Source organism: Cervus canadensis, chromosome 4, assembly GCF_019320065.1.
Source record: "Cervus canadensis isolate Bull #8, Minnesota chromosome 4, ASM1932006v1, whole genome shotgun sequence".
In the NCBI taxonomy this organism is placed as follows: Eukaryota; Metazoa; Chordata; class Mammalia; order Artiodactyla; family Cervidae; genus Cervus; species Cervus canadensis.
In genome coordinates this window covers 91,472,802-91,497,625 of record NC_057389.1, presented here as the reverse complement: position 1 = coordinate 91,497,625, position 24,824 = coordinate 91,472,802, and the positions used below count along the sequence as shown (strand labels likewise).

The 24,824-nt window shown below is 44.9% G+C and overlaps 1 protein-coding gene and 1 non-coding gene across 3 annotated transcripts in view; both read left to right on the top strand.

Annotated features, from left to right (window-relative positions):
- Nucleotides 1–4,384: 4,384 nt before the first annotated feature.
- Nucleotides 4,385–4,491, top strand: LOC122441071. The gene has a single exon (XR_006269215.1). It is a non-coding gene; the product is annotated as a U6 spliceosomal RNA (small nuclear RNA).
- Nucleotides 4,492–7,693: 3,202 nt separating this feature from the next.
- LDLR (low density lipoprotein receptor) overlaps nt 7,694–24,824 on the top strand; it is a 32,103-nt gene continuing 14,972 nt past the window's right edge. For both annotated transcript variants that reach the window (XM_043466586.1, XM_043466585.1), the window contains exons 1-5: nt 7,694–7,904; nt 18,035–18,157; nt 19,736–19,858; nt 21,339–21,725; nt 23,707–23,829. In XM_043466586.1, coding sequence (XP_043322521.1) covers nt 7,838–7,904; nt 18,035–18,157; nt 19,736–19,858; nt 21,339–21,725; nt 23,707–23,829 — 823 coding nt within the window. In that variant the 5' untranslated portion in view covers nt 7,694–7,837. The remainder of the gene's footprint in view (nt 7,905–18,034; nt 18,158–19,735; nt 19,859–21,338; nt 21,726–23,706; nt 23,830–24,824) is intronic.

Genomic DNA, 24,824 nt, shown 5'->3' with positions numbered 1-24,824 from the left:
GAATTGAAAGTAGGGAGTCAAAAGAGATTTGCACACCCATGTTCATAGTCACATGATTCACTACAGCCATAAAAGGCAACCCAAGTGTCCATCAGTGGATGAATGAACAAAATGTGGTGTATGTATACCAAGCAATATCATTCAGCCTTAAAAGGAAGGCAGTTCAGACACATGCTACAGTATGGATGAGGTAACCCTGAGGTTACCATGCTCACTGAAATAAACTAGTCACAAAAAGACAAATACTGGATGCCTCCACTTATTCCTGTATGTGTGTGTGTGTGTGTGTGTGTGTGTGCAGTCAGTCGCGTCCAACTCTTTGCAACCCCATGGACTGTAAAACCCGCCAGGCTCCTCTGTCCTTGAAATTTCCCAGGCAAGAATACTGGAGTGGGTTGCCATTTCCTTCTCCAGGGGATCTTCCCAAGGATCAAACCTGCGTCTCTTGCATTGGCAGTCGGATTCTTTACCACTGAGCCATCTGTGAAGTCCATATTAGGTCCCTAAAGAAGTCAATTTCATAGAGACAGGAAACGGAATGATGGGTGCCAGGGGCTGGGGGAGGGAGGATGGGGAGTTAGTATTTAGTGGGGACAGAGTTTCAGTTTTGCAAGATGAAAGGGTCCTAGAGATGGACGGTGGTGATGGTTGGACAACAATGTGAACATACTTCTGTCACTGAAATGCACATTTCCTTTTTTTTTCCCCCCACATGTGGAATGTAACTTTTCCAACCAGGGATTGAACCCACATCTCCTGCAGTGTAAGTGCAGTCTTAAACCACCGGAGCTCCAGGGAAATCTCTAAACTGAACATTTCAGATGGTTAAGATGGTACATTTTATATTATGTGCATTTTAGCATAGGTATTAATTAATTAAATTTTTAAGTAAAAAGGAAAGACACGAAAGGAGAAGTGCTCTAGTTGTAGGCAGCTCGCTGTGGTCAGTGCAGCTGTAGTCAGGTAACTTCTCCCCCTGACCCGAGATGAAGAGTGGCCATCTATTCAACTGAGGAGGACAGAACCCAGATTCAGGGCAGGGCAGCAGGGTGGCTGTGCGTCCTAAGATGCTGAGTTGGAAGAGCAGGCATCTGTAGGGATTTCTGATGGGTTTTTTCTTCCTGAATTCTCATAGATTCCTGGCAGTGGGGAGAGCGTGGCCTGAAAGATCTGAGAGGCTGTGCTGCCCTTGACATTGACTCTGAGGCCGTGGCTGACGTCAGAAGCTAAGGGAGCTGAGGTTACACATGTGGCTTGCAGCAGCTTTTGGCAAGTTTCTTCCCTCTTTCTTTCTTTTTTCTTTCTCTTCCTTCCATCCCCCCTTTCTTTCCTTCTTTCTTTATCTCTTTTTTATTTCTTTCCTTCTTTTCTTTTTTCCCCTTCCTCCCTTTTTTCCCTCCCTCCTTCCTTTCTTCCTATTTTTTTTTCCTTTTTTTTCTTTTTAAATGTTTAAGCATGGCAAAAGACACATAACAGGCACTTCCTTAAAAAAAAAAAACAAAACAGGCACTTCCTTGGTGATCCAGTGGTTAACATAGGTTCAGGGAATGTGGGTTCAATCTGTGGTTGGGGAATTAAGATTCCACATGCTCTGCAATGCTGCCAAAAGATTAAAAAGAAAAGACACATAACATAAAATTTGCCATCTTCATCATTTTAAGTGCACCGTTCAGGGGCATCACATGCGTGCACATTTTCAACCAGCGCCACCATGCATCTCCAAAATATTTCCATCTTCCCAGACTTAAATTGTCTCCCTTCTAAAAAATAACTCCCCAGTCCCTCTCCTTCAGCCCCTAGAAACCATCTTACTTTCTCCTCTATAGAAATTTGACTCCTTCTAGAGACCTCTTGGGGCTTCCCTGGTGGCTCAGAGGTTAAAGCGTCTGCCTCCAATGCGGGAGACCCGGGTTTGATCCCTGGGTCAGGAAGATCCCCTGGAGAAGGAAAAGGCTACCCACTTCAGTATTCTGGCCTGGAGAATTCCATGGACTGTATAGTCCTTGGGGTTGCAGAGAGTTAGACACAACTGAATGACTTTCACTTTCACAGAGACCTCCTGAAGGCAGAATCATACAGCACTTGTCTCCTAGTGACTGGTTTATTTCACTTTTTTCTTAATCACACAAGTAATAAGTAATACAGGCATGCCTCATTTTATTATGCTTCACTTATTTTTTAATATTTATTTAGTTATTTGACTGCCTCAGGTCTTAGTTGCAGAATGTGGGATCTAGTTCCCTGACGAGAGATGGAACCCAGATCCCCTGCATTGGGAGCATGGAGTCTTAGCCACTGGACCGCCAGGGACGTCCACTACCCTTCATCTTATTGTGCTTTGCAGACACTGCAAATTTTTTACAAATTGAAGTTTTGTGGCAAGTCTGTCATCACTATTATCCAACAGCCCTTCCCCATAACCGCCTGGCCTGCCAGCCTCCCCCGCTCTCCCCATCCCACCAGAACGGTGTATCTGGCACCACTGATAAACCTGTATTGACGTATCTTCATCACCCAGAGTCCATAGTTGACATTAGGGATCACTCTATGTTGCACACCCTATGGGTTTGGATTATACATGTTTATACACACATCCTGCCCTGTTCTCTCTCCTGGAGTCCTTGACGATGAGGTGGTGTCATGGTCAATTTTGAACCTCCCCAACTATGAATCCGGGGCTTTTTCCATGTTCTCAATACAGGTTTGCTTTCAAGTCTGCAGTTCTTCTTGAAAGAAAGGAGTGGCAGTCCAGGACAATTAGAGTTATGAATGATCAAAATCCCATCAAACCAGTCAATCCTAAAGGAAATCAACCCTGAATATTCACTGGAAGGACCGATGCTGAAACTAAAGCTCCAATACTTTGGTCACCTGATGCAAAGAGCCAACTCATTGGAAAAGACCCTGATGCTGGGAAAGATTGAATGCAAGAGGAGAAGGGGACGACAGAGGACGAGACGGTTGGATGGCATCACCGACTCAACAGACACGAGTTTGAGCAAGCTCCAGGAGATGGTGAAGGACAGGGAAGCCCGGCATGCTGCAGTCCATGGGGTCGCAGAGAGTCAGACACGACTGAGCAACTGAACAACAACAACAGCGGAATTCAGAGGCAGGGCATTTCTAATGCTGTTGGCAGGCACATCAAAAATAACATCACTTATTTTCACTTATCTATTTAGCCCTTACTACTGCTAGGCACTAGAGATACTATACAATATTGTCTTTGCCTTCACGTGGCTTATGGGCATCTTGTGGAAATAAACTGATGGCTACAGCATCAAGTCAGGTCTCTAAACGTACCCATTGGGAGGCACCTGTGGTTACTCACCCTCTCTGACTGCTGAGTTCTGTTTCAAAGGCAGCTATGAAGACTCACCTTAGCCAAAAGACCAGACTCTTTTGGGTGGAGACCTATTTTGGTCCGAGCCTCCTGGTGACTTAGAGAGGTGGAAACCTGGACAAAGGGCATCAGAATGAGGAAAACACGTGCCCTGGGTTTAGATGATTTTGCAAGCCTAGGAACTTTTAGATGAAGTGGATGCCATGGAAGGTTTGTTTTTAAGTGTCTGTGAGGAAGAAAAGTTTCCCCTAAAGAGAAGAGCGATGAAAAAAAGATGTCATTGCAAAGACAGGCAAAACCAAAACAAGCAACTGATACACTATGGTCATTATGTGCCAAACAAGCATGGCTCCAATATGTGTCCAACTCTGCGACCCCATGGACTGTAGCCTGCCAGGCTCCTCTGTCCACGGGGTTCTCTAGGCAAGAAAACTGGAGTGGGTTGCCATGCCCTTCTTCAAGGGATCTTCCTGATCCTGGGATTGAACCCATGTCTCTTGTGTCTCCTGCATTAGCAAGTGGGTTCATTGCCACTAATGCCACCTGGGAAGCCCCCAATTGCATACATATATATATGTGATGGTTGGATGGCATTACCGACTCAATAGACACGAGTTTGAGGAAACTCTGGGAGTTGCTGATGGACAGGGAGGCCTGGAATGCTGCAGTCCATGGAGTCGCAAAGAGTTGGACACGACTGAGCAACTGAACTGAACTGAACTGAACTGTTACATGTATGTGACACATATATACAATCATTTATATATAAAATCATTATATATACAATCCTTTAGGACTTCCCTCATGGCACAGTGGATGGGAATCTGCCTGCCAATGCTGGGGACACGGGTTTGATCCCTGGTCTCAGAATATTCCACATGCCATGGAGCAGCTGAGCCCATGTGCCACAACTACTGAAGCCCATGCTATAGTGCCCAGGAGCTGCAACTACTGAGCCCAAATACCACAACTACTGAAGCTGACTTGCCTAGAGCCTGTGCTCTGCAACAAGAGAAGCCACCGAATAAGAAGTCTGAGCATGTGCTCACTTTGGCAGCACATATCCTAAAATTGGAACGATACAGAGAAGATCAGCATGGCCCCTGTGCAAAGATGACATGCAAATTCGTGAAGCATTCCATATTTTTAGCAAATGAAACAACTGAGAAAGGATTAATTTCCATAATATACAAGCAGGTCATACAACTCAAGACCAGAAAAACAAACAACCCAATCAAAAAGTGGGGAAAAGACCTAAACAGACATTTCTCCAAAGAAGACATACAGATGGCTAACAAACACATGAAAAGATGCTCAACATTGTTCATTATTAAGAAATACAAATCAAAAACTATAATGAGATATCACCTCACACTGGTCAGAATGGCCATCATCAAAAAGTCTACAAACAAAAAATGCTGGAGAGGGTGTGGAGAAAATGGAACGCTCTTGCACTGTTGGTGGGGCTGTAAATTGATACAGACACTATGGAAGATGGTATGGAGATTTCTTAGAAAACTAGGAATAAAACCACCATATGATCCAGCAATCCCACTCCTAGGCATATACCCTGAGGAAACCAAAATTGAAAAAGACACATGTATCCCATTGTTCATTGCAGCACTATTCACAATAGCTAGAACTGGAAGCAACCTAGATGTCCATTGATAGATGACTGGATAAAGAAGTTGCAGTACATATACACAATGGAATATTACTCAGCCCTAAAAAGGAGTGCATTTGAATCCATTCTAATGAGGTGGATGAACCTAGAACCTATTATACAGAGTGAAGTAAGTCAGAAAGACAAAGATAAATGTTGTATTCTAACACATATATACAGAATCTAGAAAAATGGTACTAAAGAATTTATTTACAGGGCAGCAGTGGAGAAACAGACAGAGAGAATAGACTTATGGAGATGGGGAGAGGGGAGGAGAGGGTGAGATGTATGGAAAGAGTAATGTGGAAACTTACATTACCACATGTAAAATAGATAGCCAATGGGAATTTGCTGTATGGCTCAGGAAACTCAAACAGGGGCTCTGTATCAACCTAGAGGGGTGGGATGGGGAGGGAGATGGGAGGGAGGTTCAAAAGGGAGGGGATATATGTATACCTATGGCTGATTCATGCTGTGGTTTGACAGAAAACAACAAAATTCTGAACAGCAATTATCCTTCAACAAAAAGATAAACTAATTTTAAAAAAAGTCTGAGCACTGCAACGAGGAGCATTCCCTGTTTGCTGCAACTGGAGAAAAGCCCAGACATAGCAAAAGACCCAGCACAGCCAAAAGTGAAAATAAATAAAACACACAACTGTGCTATATATAATTATTTATATAAATAATCATTTTATATAATCATCATTTATACATACATATATATATATATATATAAATTTACTTAATCCTCACACAAACCCTATGAGTAAGTTATAGAAGAGCATATGGAGGCTCCAAGAAGTAGAGAAATTTTAAACAGTGTGACTCCATCCTCAGGGTAATATATGCTTATGTGGCAGGAACAGAAAGGACCCTGAGATTTCTGCAGACAGATCAAAGGGACTCCTGGGTTAAACCATCCCAGAATTCTTGCCCAGGCTTGAGCCCTCCAGGAATGTTCTTTCCAGGGTTTTTTTAGCCCTTTTCCAGGCCTGCCCCTATATCTCCATACAACTAGCTCTGAACACATGTTAAGTAAGCTAAGTCCTCTCTGGAAGACAGTCTCTTCCTGGTAACCCTTTCCAGGGTTGTTGGGCAGAACAAGTCACCTACCATCAGATGGATCAGAGAAAGTTGGGCTCGCAACAGAAACTGAGTCTGTGAGGTCTTGTAATTTTTCAGAAGGGAAATCAAACCTAGTGTTCCTGACTTTAAGGGGGGAAAAAAGGAGCATATGTTAATATGTTATAAAGAATGGAATGGAGGGTGACACATTCATAAATGTTGCAACTCCCAGAACTTGCCCATCCTTGTCAATTTCTGCAGGCAAGATTATTCATGATTTCATTTTGACCCTGACACTGAACCTGCCAAGTAAGGGAAGTAAGCATTACTTTTCCCCCCGTTTTTATTTTATCTTCTTCCCCCACCCTGCCCTCTCATCTGCTGCCTTGAGGCTTATGGGATCTTACTTCGCCGACCAGGTATGGAACTCACTCCCTCTGCAGTAAAAACATGGCGTCCTAACCACTTGACCAGCGGGGAAGTCTCAATGTCCCACTTGTTTAATTGGCAAAGCTAAGTGACTTACCCAAATTCTGTATGATTTAGAAGCTGGGGCTCTATACTGCCAGACACTGTCTATGTTTCTTCTCCTGGATTAATCACTGTTTTTCTTTCTGAGAGTTCAATTATCTCCTCTCTGCCTCTTTTCTGCCTTCTCTCCTGGGTTTCTCTGAAAGCCTGCTGAGAGGTTAGTACGCCTGCCAAGCTCAGCTGGTAAAGCCTCAGAGAACTCTGCTCATTCCGGACAGAACGCTCCCAAACTGCCAGACCCTTTATAGGAGGGCTTTTTGGCAAGGGGCCCTGGCAAGTTCATGAATCTCCACCAAAGAGACACCCTGATTCTTAAAAGCTGTTCACCATCAGCTCTTGGTGGTTTAGGCATTCAGGTTCAGCTCTGAAATTTCTAGTTTGTTTTGATTTGGCTTTGGGAAGAGGAAGTGGCCACTCTGTTTGTTCAACCCTTTCTCTGAATAAGATAAATCAATATTTATGTCCAGACCCCAGGTATGGGGTCAGTTGATTTCAGAGATGTTTTGGCTCATAATTCATCCAAGTGCTGGATCCCACAAAACAAAATCGGTCTTTGCCTGTACTTTTGTGATGATTTTATTTAAATGCATCACTGATAACTGTTTTATGGGGCAATTTGGAAGAACCCTCTAAAACTATATATGACGGAACAGTTAAAATCTATAAACAATTCCTAGAAAGGAGAAGGGTAAGTGGAGAAAAGTGGTGGGGGGTAAGTTTCCAACATCTCTAGTTTTTGGTTTTGAGTCAGAGGGGAGATGTCATTGGCCAATTAGACGATTTGGAAGGACAGATCAAATCTTCTTTGGGCACCAAAGAGAACATAACAATCAAAATTTGAGAGAAATTTAAGGGAGATGAGGGATTTCATTTTGAGGGTGGGCGTGGGGGCGGCTCAGCTCTTCCTGCGACAAACCCTGCAGCCTGTCCGGGACCAGCTTTGGAAAGAACTGGAATCTGAGTCAGGGCTTCATGGGTTAAGGAGCCCATGTCACATCGGCCGTTTGAAACTCCTCCTCTCCAAACTCCTCCTCCCACAGTGAGGTGAAGATATTTGAAAATCACCCCACTGCAAACTCCTCCCTCTCAGGGAAACCTCACATAGAAATGCTGCAAATGACTGGGGCCCCGCGTGCAGTCGCGTCCGGGCCGCGCGAAGCCCGGATTTCCAGAGCGGTCACTGAGAGCGGACAGCGGCCTGGGCCGGGGCGTGACAAGCGGAGGCTGGGATCATGAGGCTCGCGGGCTGGGGGCTGCGCTGGGCCATCGCCCTGCTCATAGCTGCGGGGGAGGCTGCAGGTAAGGCTGGCTCCAGAAGCCCGCGCGCCATAGGAATGAGCTCCTGAATTCGGGGAGCCCCTTGGTATTTTGGGGGGCCGGCGGGAGATAAAACGAAAAATCATTCAATCCATGGAAGACGTGGGTAAATGGCACAAAGTCCTTCCCCAATGGCTGGATTGGGAAAAGGGTTCGGGGGGTAGGTGTCTGAGGGGTCTGGGAGGGAAAACGCGACGCGGCTTTCCCCACAAGTCTCCCCGCGATGGGGGACCACTCCCCTTTTCTTAGAGCCGGATACGCGTTAGGAGGTACTCCCTCCCAGAGTTATTCCAGGGGTGGGACGGACCCGAAAACCGGCTGCTCAGCCTGGAGGCCCCTATGGGCGCTCCCCCACATCGTTTCACCCTCAGGGGTTACGACGGCGGTCAAGTCTGCCTTGTGATTCCCAAGGGCGACGCTGCCTCTGAAAGCGGCGCGGAATTAGTCTAACCTGCACCAAGCTTCCGCCCTTAGCCACCTCCTCCAGCCCCGCCTTCAGCCCCGTGGGCCCTCCCCCGAGCTCCCATTGGACGCCATTCGAACAGGCGAGCCTCGAGCCACACCCCTTGGCCAATGGGAGGCGGTGGTTGCTGAGGCCCGAGCGGCGCGGGGCGGGGCTGGCGCACGCTTCGCGCCTCACCTAAATCTCCGTGAGGATGTCGAAGGAGATTCTTCGGGTCGTCCGGGGCTTCCGTCGGAAAGGATGCGACAAGTCCCGGGCCCCTGGAGAAGCTCTGCAAGCATAGATGAGGTGCCCGCCTAGCGCTTGAGGCCCGCTCGGCCAAGGCCTGTTTCCTCCTCTATCTGCAGTGATGCCTTCGTACCCGCTTTGTCCTCGGGAGCTTCTCTGACCCCGCCCGACTGGGAAAAGTTCGCAAACGTGACCCCCAAACCACCTTCAAGGCCTCAGTTCCTTCCCAGTTGAAACGTTGCCTAGAAACTCCAGTCCTTCCCGGATCGGACGTGAAGGGCACTTAACGGAGACTTTCATCCGCGCCTGGGCAGGGACCGAGAGTCGGGGACCGAATGGACGCCTTTGGGGTGGCCTTGTTTGTTCAGAGGCGCTAAAATGAGTTCAGTTGAGCTGCTCTCATGACAACGTTTCATTTTAGGGGGTTTGAATTTTAGATTTGGGCAAGAGGGTAGTTGGTGCAATATCCTGAGTTATCCAGTGGCTGAGAGAGGCATTTAACCTCGCCCTGGATAATAAAGAAATGGTCCTTTTCCTACTTAACAACCAGCTGGGCGTAGAGAAGTGTTGAAATTGTCCCGTGAACAGGATGCAGGAAGCTTTTTTTTAATGGGGGGGAGGGGTGGCTTTGAGCAGAGACCTTTGAACTCTTGGAATCAGCACCTGTGACACACACATCACAGTTTTCTCTGGGAGGAAAGGAAGGAGGATTTCAGCCACATGGTAGAGGGTTGTAATAATTCGGCCATTGGGTTGTGTGAAGCAAAGGGATGGTGGCTTGGTCAAGAGACAGTTGATGAGCCTGTATTTCACACACAGATCCACTCCTTCCCTAAGAGGAAATTAATGGCAGTGAAGTTTCATTGAGCAAGATATGTTGCTTCAGTTTCCTTTTTCACTGGGCAGCTTGAGGATCTGATGTATTTTGGTTCTCAAGGAGGCTCTGAGTCTGGGTGTGTTCCCCAGACTCCTGAGAGTGAGTGGGCAGCTACTAAATATCTGCCTGCAGTGTGGGAGACCTAGGTTCGATCCTTGGGTCCGGAAGATCCCTGGAGAAGGACATGGCAACCCACTCCAGTATTCTACTGTGTATTCCACTAAGTATCTACTCTGTTGTTAACTTGATGATAGACATTTGTAGCAGCCCTGGCTACTCCAGTTTGCCCCGAGGGGGCGGGAATTTCTTGTCTGTTTACTTTGGGAATGGTAGTAATTGGCATCTTAACTGCTTGCTTTCCTTTAGCCAAATCAATTAATTCACAGTTGTGTGTGGGGTATCAAATATGCCAGGGACACACCCAAACTCAGAAAGTAGAGTGTTCCCACTAAGTTGTGTCTGCTTTAACAGAAGATAAGATGGTTAGATAGCATCACTGACTCAACGGACATGAATCTGAGCAAATTCTGGGAGATAGCAGAGGACAGAAGAGCCTGACATGCTGCAGTCCATGAGATCTGGAAGAGTCGGACATGATTTAGTGGTTGAACAACAACTGCTTTAACAACAAGCCCCAGGGGGATTCACTGGTCATTGTCAGGCATATTTATCTTTCAGGGCAACACTAAAGATAGGGAGAATGTTTCTGAGACTGCAAACCTTTAAGAGCAATATCTGCCTCATTCTGTCTTTCTAGGGCATTCGTGCTTGTATCTGTAGGGCTCCTCCCCTAGTAAGACCCAATTCTAGATGCCTTTTTTGCTCAGTTCTTTGATCGCCTTTCACATCCCACATTCAGTATGTTAACAGCATCCACACTCTGCTCTGCTGTCTAGCAAGTAACCATGTGTTGCTAAGATACCATGCAAGTAGTCAGCAGTGAACAGTGATAGAAACTGGCTACCCCTCCCTCAAAGGAGCAGACAACAAACTCTACCACGGAGATCACCTCTGGGGAAAATACCCTGGTGGTCCCTCATGTGGGAAAGAGCACTGGTAAAAGGATTTTTCATTCATTTTCTGCTAAGTATCTTAGCTTCAGCCATTTTTTACTCTTTTTTTTTTTTTTAAAGGTTTTTTGTGGTGTGGAACATCTTTTTTTGAAAGTCTTTATTGAATTTGTTATGATATTGCTTCTGTTTTATGTTTTGGTTTTTTGGCCCTGAGGCCTGTGGGATCTTAGCTTCCCAACCAGGGATTGAACCTGCATCCCTTGCACTGGAAAGCAAGGTCCCAACCACTGGACCACCAAGGAAGACCCCAACCATTTCTTTTTCAAGAAAGTGATTCCAAGTATTTATTTCTTAATTATTATTATTTTTTTTTGTCCATGCCTCTCAACTTGTAGGATCTTAGTTCCCTGGCCAGGGCTTGAACCCAGGCCCTGACAGTGAAAGCACTGAGTCCTAACCTCGGGGCCACCAGGGAATTCCCCCCATGTATTATTTTGGTTTTCCTGAACGACCACTATCTTCAGTATCTGCGGAAAGAAAACCTTGAAAGCATTTACCACCTTATATGTGTGCTGGAGAAAAAGCAGAAATGTATATTCTCCTTTTCTGTTTCGATAACCTTGTTCCTGATTCCTCACCCGTGACAGGAGAGGTCTAAGGGCTAGAGTTTCGATTGTTATCTTTTTTTGGGGGGGGGAGGGAGTGTGTTGCTTATGTAATTTTAGGCATCCCCAGTATGAGGAGTTATGGGATGTGGCGCTCTGGTTTGCTTTTGCTGGAATTCAACTGAAACTGACATACAAAACCCAAACCTTGCTAGTGGAACTGGGAGGAAATAAGAAAAGCTGTGGTTTCTCTGGGCTGTGGCATTTGAAATAGGACTAGTTCTGATTCCTCGCTCAAGTCGGGATTGCCCACTGCCGGGACACCCATCTTGAGGTGCTCTCCTGAGTGCTCACTGTCCCTTATCCTCGGCCATATAAGCAAGGCCACGAGACATTTCCCAGCTGACTGCTGTCAGTGAAATCCATTCACATGTTACAGCTGATGGCCAGCTGTTGGATGAACAGCTGTTCAGACAGAAATATGTAGTAGTGGGGTCTTCTTGTTGGTAGGGTCTTCAGCCATCTATGACAAGAAAATATTTGATTAACTGTTGCCCAGGGGAGGGCTCGTTGGTGTCCAGGGAAGGGGGTTGTTCTTTTCTCTCTCTTACTTTTGTTATTATTGTAATTTTTATTTTTGGCTGTGCTGAATCTTTGTTGCGAGGTGGGGGCTCTCTAGTTTGTGGCGCGTGGGCTTAGTTGCAGAATGTGGGATCTTAGTTCCACTCCAACCAGGGATCGGACCCAGCGCCCCTGCATTGGGAGTGCAGAGGACCACCAGAGAAGATCCTCTTTATCCCTATTTAAAGGGCTTTAAGATGGTTTAATGTTTCTAGCCTTTCCAGTAGGGCTTCCCTGGTGGCTCAGATGGTAAAGAATCTGGCTGCAATGCAGGAGACCTGGGCATGATTCCTGGGTCAGGAAGATCCCCTGGAGAAGGAAATGGCAACCCCCTCCAATATTCTTACCTGGAGAATCCCATGGACATAGGAGCCTGGTGGGGTACAGTTCATGGCGTTGCAAAAGAGTTGGACACGACTGAGCAACTAACACTTTGATTTTTGCACTTTCAAGATGGTTTAATATTTTTAGCCTTTCCAGTAGCACATTCTGCGTGTGAGATGGTTCCTTGGGCAAAGTGGATTTGCGATAATTGAAACTGCCATCTCCTGGCTGGGAGAGCAGATGGCAGAAGTTCCTCCTCCATAATCCTCCTCCTCTGTAGAGAATGCCCCTTGCCTGAACTTCCTTTTTTTTTTTTTAACTTTTTTTTCCTAAGAGTCCTGGAATTTCGATTGCTTTTTACCCACCCCATGTGGGAAGCCAGAAGTGAGTCATTTCCTTTTTCAGGCATAATCACGATTCAGCTGTGAGTCAATGGGTGTGGGGTATATTGTAGAGGCACCTCAGAGGGTGATGTCCTGTCTGGATCAGTAGCTGGGCGATGCATTATCAGTCTGTGTTCGATAGCGGCAGATTCTAGATTCAGCTCATTTGAATCTCCTGAGCTCTCCACTGGGGTTACCTCCAACCTGGTCTCTGTAAGTTCAGTTACCAAGTTCTGTTGATGCTTCTAAACACTCCTTGTATGTATTTCTCTCTTTATCACCTATAGCCTCCACCACCCCTCCACTCATCTCTCTCCTAACCTCACCTGACTGTTCCTCCGGGCAGGAACACTGGACAATGAGCTTTGAAGACCCATAATTTGTTTCTTTTGAATTAAAGGTTCAATTGACATACTATAAAATCGACAGATAAGAGTTCAGTGAGTTGAGATAGATATCTACTTCCGTGTAACCACCTCTCATTAGGACCTAGAGGACTTCTCTCCCCCCAGGAAGTTCCCGGATCTCTTCAGCTTACTCACCTGCCAGACGCAGACCAGAGGCACCTCTAATCTGATTTCTGTCATTGGGAAAAGTGAAAGTGTTAGTCACTCAGTGTGCCGACTCTTTTCGACCCCATGGACTGTAGCCCACCAGGCTCCTCTGTCCATGGGGTTCTCCAGGCAGGAATACTAGAGTGGGTTGCCAGTTCCTTCTCCAGGGGATTTTCCCGACCCAGGGATCAAACCCGCGTCTCCTGCATTGCAGGCAGATTCTTTACATCTCAGCCACCAGGAAAGCCCAGTTTCTATCATTATCGGTTAGTTGTGCCTGAGCTAGAATGGCACATGAATAGTATGTACTCGAGCAAAAGAAACCGGACAGGGAATTCCCTGACTGTCCAGTGGTTAGGACTCCAAGCTTCCACTGTGTAGGGGGCAGAAACTTGATTCCTGGTTGAGGAATTAAGACCCCACAAACCACACTGCTCAGTGGGGGAAAAAAAAAAGCTTTGGACCTTTTTTAACTTGACATTGTTATACATCTGTGTTAATAATTCTTCTGGGTCCCAGGAACTTTGCACTTTAAAATTTGACAGATTCTGCCCTGTTGCCCTCCGAAGAGATGGAACTAGAAGAGTTTCATTTTTCCAAAATCTTTGCCCAGTGAGATGATGGACCTGTCCCTGATTGGGGCGTACCAGCTGAGCGAATCTTGTTTTGACTCAGGCCTTGGGCTCTGACGGTTTCACAGTGAAAGGAACAAAAAGACATTCCTTATTCTCTAGGAGTTTAAATCTAGGCTGGGGGCCTCGATAAACAAATGCTTTCGATCTTTTATGTTAGGAGTGAGAAATGGGTATTTTAAGAGCTCTTGCATGCATGCATGTTAAATCACTTCCAGTTGTGTCCAGTTCTGTGCAACCCCATGGACTGTAGCTTGCCAGGCTCCTCTGTCCATGGGATTCTCCGGGCAAGAATATTGGAGTGGGTTGCCATGCCCTCCTCCAGGAGATCTTTCTGACCCAGGGATCGAACTTCGACTCTTACCATCTCCTGCATTGGCAGGTGGGTTCTTTACCACCAGCGCCACCTGGGAAGCCCACGGGCTGCTAAACCCAGTTTCAGGTAAGGTGAGCTTCGAAGCTGAACTGTTAGCCAAGTAAAGAGGAGGGAGCCAGGAGGGAGTGTTGTACCAGAAGGGACTGCAGAGCTTTGGGATCTGAGGTTGTGAAATTTTTTTTTTATCAGATCCATCATGTTCTCCTTAATATAATTATTTGTCATATACCTATGCTATCATCTGGTGTACATTAAAAACCGTAATTATACAGAAAAGCAGATATGTTAAAAAAGGTGAGATAAAAATCAAACACACAGCATTTTAAAATATCTTGTTATTTGTGATGGCTTCCTACTATAGTTAAAAATCTCATGGAGAAGGAAATGGCAACCCACTCCAGTATTCTTGCCTGAAAAAGTCCATGGACAGAGGAGCCTGGCAGGCTGCAGTCCATGGGGTTACATGACTGAGCATGTGTGCACAAGGGTGGAGGGAGATGGGTTGGTAGCAATAAACTGGTAGAACTAAAAAAAAAAATCTCAAATCATGACATAGTGAGGGCAAGGGTTTTTTTTTCCCCTTTATATCTCTGTATATGAAATAACATGTATATATATATATATAGTAAAGTATATTTGATTTACAATGTTGTGTTGGTTTCAGTGATTCAGACTCTTTTTCAGTTTCTTTTCCCTTACACATTATTACAAGATAATTGAGTATATAGTTCCCTGTGCTACATAGTAGGTCCTTGCTGGTTATCTATTTTATATACAGTAGCATGTATATGTCCTTCTCAATCTCCTAATTTATCTGTCCCTCACTTCTTTCCTCTTTGATAACCATAATCTGTTCTCTATGTCTGTGGGTCTAATTTCTGTTTTAAATCAGTTCATTTGTATCTTTTTTTTTTTAAGATTCCACATATAAATGATATTGTATAAAATTCATCTTTCTCTGCCTGGCTTACTTCACTTAGTATGATAATCTCCAGGTTTATCTATGTTGCTGCCAATTGCATTATTTCGTTCTTTTTTATTGCCGAGCGTTAAGGGCAAGGCTGATGATTAGCAATTGGACACAGGGAGCCATACTTCAAAGAGTGCCTTTGATCATTCTTATTTTTATGGCTTGACCTTCCACCATATCTAATTAGGTCTGTTTTTATCTTGTACGTTGAGGGTAAGAGGAGCAAAATGCTCACTAGTAGGAATCAACTTGTCAGTGCCACCCTCTAAGGTCGTGAAGTTTGCACATTTACTTTCACTCACAGGTCACTAACTTAAACTTGGTCCCATGGCCACACCTGGCTGCAAAGGAAGCTGGGAAAAATTATAGATCCTCCCTTGGGTAATGTGCTCAGTTAAAACTTGAAGGTCTCAAACTTCCCTGGTGCTCCAGTGTTTAAGAATCCACCTTGCAATGCAAGGGACATCGGTTGGAGCCCTGGTCTAGGATAATACCACATGCCACGGAGCAGCTAACCCTGTGCACCACATCTACTGAACCTACACGCTAGAGCCTGTACACTGCAACTAGAGAGTAGCCCCTGCTCACTGCAACTAGAGAAAGCCCTCACATAGCAACAAAAACTCAGCAGAGCCAATATGCAAATAAATAAATCTTTAAAAAAACTTATGAGTGTTTAAAGAGAATGTGCATGCATGCATGCTCAGCCATGTCCAACTCTTTGCGATCCCATGGACTGTAGCCCACCCGGCTCCTCTGTCCATGGGATTCTCCAGGCAAGAATACTGGAGTCGGTTACCATTTCCTCCTCCAGGGGATCTTCCCGACCCAGGGATCAAACCCAAGTCTCCTGTGTCTCGTGCATTGCAGGCATATTCTTTACCATCTGGGTCACCCAGAAAGTCCACTTAAAGAGAATATCAAGGGGAAGAAATCTGAATACATAAAAAGACACAAAGCATGTAAGATCTTGAATCTTCTTTTCCCATATACAGAATGAAAGAAGAAGAGACTTCTTGCATGAGAAGAATCATTCAAGGATCTACCATCTTCCGTTCGTTTTGTCTGGAAGTTTCTAATTCTGGAGACATAGTTTCTGCCTTGCGCATGAAGAGTTCATTAATTGCCTTTGTGCAAAATGAGCAAATGAATACATTTTGTGCAAACTATTAAACTATTTTTTTTTTGTTACGGTCAACATTCAAAATAAAGTGATAAAAGAATAAACATTCTTAATCTTCTTATGAGAGTAGTGAAAAATATAATAAACATAGTCATCAGCCTGAATTTATATTTTACATATCATTTGCCTTCAGAATATCTGACTCATGAGGAAATTTCTGCTAGCTTCTTCTTTCTTGGTCTTATTTCCTTATCCTGAGATGAACTGTATCATAATTTTTATTAACTGTGTTACTTTAGATTATGAAGGGGATCAAAGTCTATATTTAAAGATTAAGGGAGTGATACCAATTTTATTACCAACCAATAAAAGTTTATTGGAAGCCTGCCTGCTGTGCTGCAGTACATAGGGTCCCTAAGACTCTGACACAACTGAGTGACTGAAATGACTAACTGACCCACTCCAGTACTCTGGCCTGGAGAATTCCATGGACTGTATATTCCATGGGGTCACAAACAGTTGGAATGAGCAACTTTCACAATAAAAGTTTGCTGTGATCATAGCTCACATGTAACAATGACCCCGAATCAAAGCATGATACCAAAAACTAAATGCAGTCAGTATTATTTCGCTCTGATTGTATGCTTGGTCGCTCAGTTGTGTCCAACCCTTTGCGACCCCATGAACTGTAGCCTGCCAGCCTCCTCTGTCCATGGGATTCTCCAGGCAAGAATACTGGAGTGGGCTGCCATGTCCTCCTCCTGGGAATCCTCCCCACCCAGGGATCATACCCAGATCTCCCGCATTGCAGGCAGATTCTTTACCATCTGAGCCACAAGGTGTAAAAGTCGTGTATTTTAGAGGGGCTTCCCTGGTGGCTCAGGAGTAAAGAATCTGCCTGCCAATGCAGGAGACACGAGTTTGATTCCTGGTCCGGGAAGATCTCATGTGCCTCGGAGCAACCTGCACCACCACTACTGAAGCCTGTGGGCCTAGAGCCTGTGCTCCGCCACAAGAGAAGCTGCCACAGTGAGAAGCCAGAGCACCGCCAACTAGAGAATAGCCCCCACTCCGGGGGACAGTGAAGGACAAGGAAGCCTGGCATGCTGCCGTCCATGGGGTCGAAAAGAGTTGGACACAACTCAGCGACTGAACAGCAATAACCCATTTCTTTAGATCTGAAATGTAGTTATATGATTGTGTTCTCTGCTGGACCTCTGCTCTCTGACCTCTACATTAATAATTTCTCATAACTTATACACCCTTTTTGTGGGGGCTGTGCTGGGTCTCAGCTGTATCGTGTGGGCTTCTCTAGTTGGGGTGCACGAGCTTAGTTGCCCTCTAGCAGATGGGATCTTAGTTCCCCAACTAGGGATCAAACCTGTGTCCCCTGTACTGGAATGTGGGTTCTTAATCACAGGACCATGAGAGCAGTCCCAATTTTTATCTCTTTAGTTCCTTTCTACCTACTGGAGAAAGCTTTTCAAGTTTTCCTCCAGCTTAATGCTTTTGCAGTCTCAATTTTCCTTGGTACTGACTCCAGTACAGGTTTGTGACATGCTCAATCATATCCTTTTCTTTGTTTTTGTTTCTTTTTTTTCCTTTTTTTTTTTTTTCCTTTTCTTTGTTAATGCGCACCCAGGTTCTAATATTTTGTCCCCATTGCCCAATGGATCCACACTTTGGACTCACCAACCGTGATGCTAGAATCTCACGCTGGGGATGAATCTCTTTTTAGGAAGTGTTCTTCGCATCCTCCATTATACTTGTGGTTCACTCAGTTTAACTGCTATGCATGCTTTATTCCCTGGAGACCTGTCTGCTGGTCTAGAAATAAGATTGTATTTCTAGTTCATTCTTCACTTGGCAGGAAAGAGACACCAAGAATGAGGTCGTTTTGTGATCCCAGCCCTGATTCTCCCTTCTCCTTTCCTTCTCTTTAGTGGAGGACAACTGTGGGAGAAACGAGTTTCAGTGCCGAGATGGGAAATGCATCTCCTCTAAGTGGGTCTGTGATGGAACTGCTGAGTGCCAAGACGGCTCTGATGAATCCCAGGAGACGTGCAGTGAGTTTCTCCCCGCCTTTGGACGTGACATGTGCCTTTTCTTTTTAACTCCTTTTTTTTTTTTTAATCTAAGTGTAGTTGTGTTACACTTAAACATTTTCAATCTGTTAATTTCTGTTGGATGGCAAAGTGCTTTGATGATATCGGGTGACAGATTTGGTAGAAATTGACAATCATACTAATGTATTCTTCTATGAATTAGGAGATGGGCAGAGAAGATATTGGGCTTTCCAGGTGGGTCAGAGGTAAAGAATCCACTTGCAATGCAGGAGATGTAAAAGATTTGATCCCTGGGTTGGGAAGATCCCCTGGAGGAGGGTATGGCAACCCACTCCAGTATTCTTGCCTAGTATTCTTCCATGGACAAAGGAGCTTGGCAAGCTATAGACCATGGGGTCGCAAAGAATTGGACAGGACTAAAACGCTTAGCATGCACACAGAGACGATATTATTGGAACTTTCCTTTAAAGGCTCTTTTTTTTTTCATTGAGGTTCATGTTACACAGATTAGCCCTTTTTTAAGATTGTTGTGCTTTTTTTGGGTGGACCATTTTTAAAGTCTTTATTGAATTTATTATAATATTGCTTCTTAATGATTTAGGTTTTTGGCTTCTAAGGCATGGGGATCTTAGCTTCCCAACCAGTATCGAGTTCTCATCCCTTGTGATAGAAGACAAAGTCTTAACCATTGGCCTGCCAGGGAAGTCTCACAAATTAGCCTTTTTGTGTGTTTGTTTTTTGTTTTCTTGGCCACTCCAGGTGGTTTGTGGGATCTTAGTTTCCCAACCAGGGATTGAACCCATAACAGCTGCCGTGGAAGCTTGGAGTCCTAACCACTGAATTAAGCCATTGAGGGTAGGAATAAAATAGGAATTTGGGATTAACAGATGCATACTACTATATATAAAATAGATAATCAACAAGGAGCTACTGTATAGCACAGGGAACTATATTCAATATTTTGTAGTAACCTATAATGGAAAAGAATCTAAAAGAAAACATATATATATATACACACACATGTATAAATGAGTCACTTTGCCGTACACCTGAAATTAACACAACATTGTAAATCAACTGTGCTTCGCTTTTTAAAAAAGCTACCCCAGAATTTTAAATTAAAAAAAAAAAGTGACCAGTTTAGTAGCTTTAATATATTCACAATGCTTTGCAACCACCGCTTCTATCTCATTCCAAAACCTTTGCAACAACCAGCATCTAACTTAAAAAAAAAAAATTATTTGGCTGCGCTGGGTCTTAAGTTCGGCATGCAAGACCTTCAGTCTTCCTTTTGGGATGTGGGATCTTTAGCTGTGGCATGTGGCATCTAGTTCCCTGACCAGGGATTGAACCCAGGCCCCCTGCATTGGGCACACGGCGTCTTAGCTACTGGACCCCCAGGGAAGTCCTCAGCAACTAATTTTTAATAAGTTCCGTTAAATTTCCTTCATTTTGGTCCAGAAAAGTGGGCCTGAAACGTCTATCAGAAAACTCTGGGTTCTTCCCTTGCAGAGCTTGGAGTGGCAAGGTGGGTCGGTCTTCCCTCTGAGTTAAGCTTCAGTTCTGTTTCTCCCGTAGAGTCTGTCACCTGCAAGATGGGGGACTTCAGCTGTGGGGGCCGTGTCAACCGCTGCGTTCCGGAGTCCTGGAGATGCGATGGCCAGGTGGACTGCGAGAACGGCTCAGACGAGGAAGGCTGTCGTAAGTGGGGTCCCTTGTCTGGTGGCCCGTGGATCCTAGCTGTGTCCAAGTGACCTGACTGGGTTCCTGGCTGAGGTCAGAGTTTGCTCCAAACCATAGAGAGTTTCAGAGGGGAAGGCACTCTGCAGCTGGTTCTGTCTTGCCTCTGATTTTATTCATTATTTAGAATTTCTTTTCCAATTGTGTAGATTTTTTTAAAACAAAGTAAGGCTCTTAGAAAAAAAAAAACCACCCTGGGGGAAATTTAAATAATTGAGATCACATCAAATCTTCAAGTTCACAAAATATGAAACCCCCTGAGAGAGTCTTTTTTTTAAAAAAGCAACCCAAAAAGTGAGTGTTTGCTTAGAGATGCATATGTAACCTTGGTTCTCACTGGGAAACATTTTAAAATAAAATGGATTGGGCCTCTTTTCCAAGTGTTTTATTTTTTCATCCAACTTTATTGAGATATAATTGACATGTAGCATGGTGTGAGTTTAGTGTCCAGTGTGATGATTTTATACACATATATATTGTGAAATGATTACACAATAGGGTTATTTAACACCTTCATCATTTCACATAATTACTGTTTCTTTTGACTCTTTAATAACACCAGCATAAACAACAAGGTCCTATTGTATAGGGCAGGGAAATGATATTCAATATTCTGTGATAAGCTATGATGGAAAGGAATATGAAAAAGAATACATGTATGTATAACTGAGTCACTTTGCTGTAGAGCAGAAATTAACACACCATTGGAAATCAACTCTACTTCAATCCAACTTTTTAAAAAAAATTATTAAACTCCATCCCCAATGGGAAAAGAAAAAGATTGACATGTATGTACAATAAAACTGAAGAAGTTAAAAAAAAAAGTAATAGTACCATCAAACCCAGGAGGTGGGAGGATGAGTGAAATAGAGGAGGGAGATTAATAGGAACCAACTTCCTCCTGTAAAATAAATGTGATGCACAGCATGGTAAATGTAGTCAGTAAGATGGTGATAACCTTGTAGGGTGACACACGGTAAGTAGACTTAGATTGGTGATCATTTTGTGCTGTCTAAAATCACTGAGTCGCTGTGTTGAACACCTGAAACTAACACAGCTTTGTAAGTCAACTATCCTTCAACTTAAAAAGTCCCATATGGGCTTCCCTGATGGCTCAGTTAGTAAAGAATCTGCCTACAATGCAAGAGACCTGGTTCAGGCCCTGGGTTGGGAAGATCCCCTGGAGAAGGGTTAGGCTATTCACTCCAGTATTCTTGGGCTTCCCTCATGGCTCAGCTGGTAAAGAATCCCCCTGCAATGCTGAAGACCTGGGCTCAATCCCTGGGTTGGGAAGATCCCCTGAAGAAGGGAAAGGTTACCCACTCCAGTATTCTGGCAGGAGAGCCTCAGTTCAGTGTCCCCATTTGTGCGATGAGTTGGAGTCGGGATTGGGGAGTGGTTTCCCCGGTGACCAGGCTGTCCTCTCCTGTCCTCCCCGCAGCCCCCAAGACGTGCTCCCAGGATGAGTTCCGCTGCAATGACGGCAAGTGCATTGCCCCAAAGTTTGTCTGTGACTTAGACCTGGACTGCTTAGACGGCTCGGATGAGGCGTCCTGCCCGATGCCCACCTGCGGCCCCGCCAACTTCCAGTGCAACAGCTCCATGTGCATCCCCCAGCTCTGGGCCTGCGACGGTGACCCCGACTGCGACGATGGCTCAGACGAGTGGCCCCAGCACTGTGGAAGCCCCCACCCATCAGGCCCCCTGCAGGACAACAACCCCTGCTCGGCCCTCGAGTTCCACTGCGGCAGTGGCGAGTGCATCCACTCCAGCTGGCATTGCGACCATGACCCTGACTGCAAGGACAAGTCTGACGAGGAGAACTGCGGTAGGGGCGCCTCGGAAATCCCCTCACCCAGGCTGGGGGCTCCCGCGGCAGGGGACAGGGGTGGGCCAGTGCCTTTAGGTGGTTAAATGATCCCGCATCACACAATAAGAAAGTCAGTCCTGGACTTCTTTGGTGGTCCAGTGGTTAAGACTCTGCTCTTCCAATGCAGGGGTGAGCTTGGATCCCTGGTCAGGAAACTAGGATCCCATATACCTTAGCTCCATCAAAAAAAAAAAAAAAAAAAAGGAACATTGCTTCCAAAGGTCTTATCTCCAACTATAATAAATCCTTGATGGAATGATTCAGATACAAGAAAAGAAAGAGCTAATATCCTCCATAAAGAATATGATATCCAAAGATATCTTCAGATTATATTCAAGGCAACATGGTGTCAATAAAACATGATGATAAGCACCTAAAAAAAAAAACCAAAAGGCGGTCCCATTTCATGTTCCTTTTGGTCTTTCTGATCACATAGAGGACAAGCTGTCTTCCAAAGGAGTTCCCTTTTGAATGCCTGTTTATTTATTTATTTTTAAAATGTATGATTATTTTAATTCATTTATTTAATTTTTGGTTGTGTTGGGTCTTCACTGTTGCATGAGGGCCTTCTCTAGTTGTGGTCTGTGGGCTTCTCTTGTTGCAGAGCACAGCCCGTAGGCACACAGGTTCAGTACTTGCAGCATGCTGGTTTAGTTGCTGTGTGCTGTGGAAGCCCTTCCCAGACCAGGGATGAAACCCATGTCCCCTGTATTGGATGGCGGATTCTTATCTACTATACCACCAGGGAAGCGCCTCGAACCCCTATTTAATTTATCTCTTGTCAAGAGGAGCAAACTGCAGCACGCTGTATTATTTTGGTCCAGAAAGGATCCAGGCCTGACTGGTGATGTCCAAGCTGTGTGACCCTTGGCTGGGGACTTAGCCTTACTGTGTTTTGATCTCCTCCCCTGTAGATGGAGCAATAGTGTGGGCCTCGGTGGACCTGGGTTACGACATAAGAGCACACACACAAACACACACACACACACACACGAGTTCCAAACATTTGCATACTTATTTATCATCTTTTTTTTCCCCCACTGGCCTCTGGAAATTGGATTTTCACATTGTCAGCATTTTTATAGTGAAATATAACCCACGGGAAAGTGCAAAAAGCATAAGCTTAGAGCTTAATGAATTCGGGTTAAGTGAAAACCTGTTTGAGGTCAAGGTCTAGTCTGTGGTTAGAGTGATCCTATTCTAGTCACCACGTGCACCTGCCAAGATTGCATCATCACATCATTCTTCTCACTTAGTGTCAGCTCAGGAACACTTTTCATGTTCACAGTCTAAGTCATTGGAAGGGCCGTATGATACTCAGTAGTAATGACTTATTTGGGGGGAGGTGGGCCATGGGCTTCCCTGGGGGCTCAGTGGTAAAGAATCCACCTGCTAATGCAGGAAACTTGGGTTTGATCCCTAGGTCAGCAAGATATTAATTCCCTAGAGTAGGAAATGACAACCCACTCCAGTGTCCTTGCCTGGGAAATCCCATGGACAGAGGAGCCTGGTGGGTTACAGCACATGCGGTCGCAAAGAGTCAGACACAATTTAGAGACTTAACAACAGCAACGTCATAACTTACCTGGCCAGGCATCTATCTAGATTGGGACCACATCATTGCTTTTCTGCCAAGAATGGCCTACTAGGTTTGCCAGCTTTTATTATTATTATTTTTAATATTTATTTATTTACCTGTGCCAGGTCTTAGCGGTGGCCTGAGGGATTTAGCTTCCTGACCAGGGATCGAACCTGGGCCCCCTGCATTGGGAGCACAGAGTCTTAGCTGCTGAACCACCAGGGAATTCCCCGATCTGCCAACTTTTTAATGAATTTCCTGCATGCAAGGACAGACTGGAGAGAAATCTAAGAAAATGTAACGGTTGTGTTAGGGTGCTTTCCCTTTCTTATTCCCCACACTTGGCTCTTTCTTTCCCAGCTGTGGCCACGTGCCGGCCTGATGAATTCCAGTGCTCGGATGGGACCTGCATCCATGGCAGCCGGCAGTGCAACAGGGAGCCTGACTGTAAGGACCTGAGTGACGAGCTGGGCTGCGTCAACGGTGAGCCCCACCCCTCCTGGGTCCTGGGCTGTGGGGAGATGTGGGGGCAGGAGCAACAGCAAAACAGTGGAAGCAACCAGAATGCTCATCAGCAGTAGAATTAGTTTATATATATATATATATATGCCATGTTGCATGACATGTGGGATTTTAGTTCCCTGACCAGGGATCAAACCCACGTACCTTGCATTGGAAGCTCAGAGCCTTAACCACTGAACCACCAAGGAAGTCCCAGCAGTAGAATTGATGTAAAATAAAATTTTTTTTTTTAATTGTGGTAAAGTACTTTTAGGGGCTACCTTGGTGGCTCAGAGGGTAACGAATCTGCCTGTAATGCAGGAGATGTGGGTTCGATCCCTGGATTGGGAAGATCCCTTGGAAAAGAGAATGGCAACCCACTCCAGTATTCTTACCTAGAGAATCTGATGGGCTACAGTCCATGGTGTCTGAAAGAGTCAGACAGGACTGAGTGGCCAACACAACAAAAAAACACATGTAACAAAATTTACTGTCTTAACCATTCTTAAGAGTATAGTCCAGTGGTGCTAAGTCACCATCCTCACCATCCATTGCCAGAACTCTTTCATCTTCCCAAATTAAAACTCTGTCCCCATTATACACTCACTCCCCACTCTCCCTCTTCGAGCCCCTGGTACCCACTATTCTACCGTCTCTATGATTTCCACTCTTCTAGTATTTGACCTTATGTAACTGGAATCACAAATGTGTCTTTGCATGATGGGTTTATTTCACTAAGCATCATTTCCTCAATGTGCATCCCTGTTATAGAAGATGTCAGAAATTCCTTCCTTTTTAAGGCAAAATAATATTCTATCATATGGATGGACCATGTTTTGTTTATCCAGTCACCTGTTGATGAACACTTGGGTTGCTTCTACCCCTTGGTTGTTGTGAATAGTGCTGCTGTGAACAGGGTTGCATGGAAATAATTTTAAAGGGCAGTGTCATCACAGAGTGGAATATCATACAGCTGA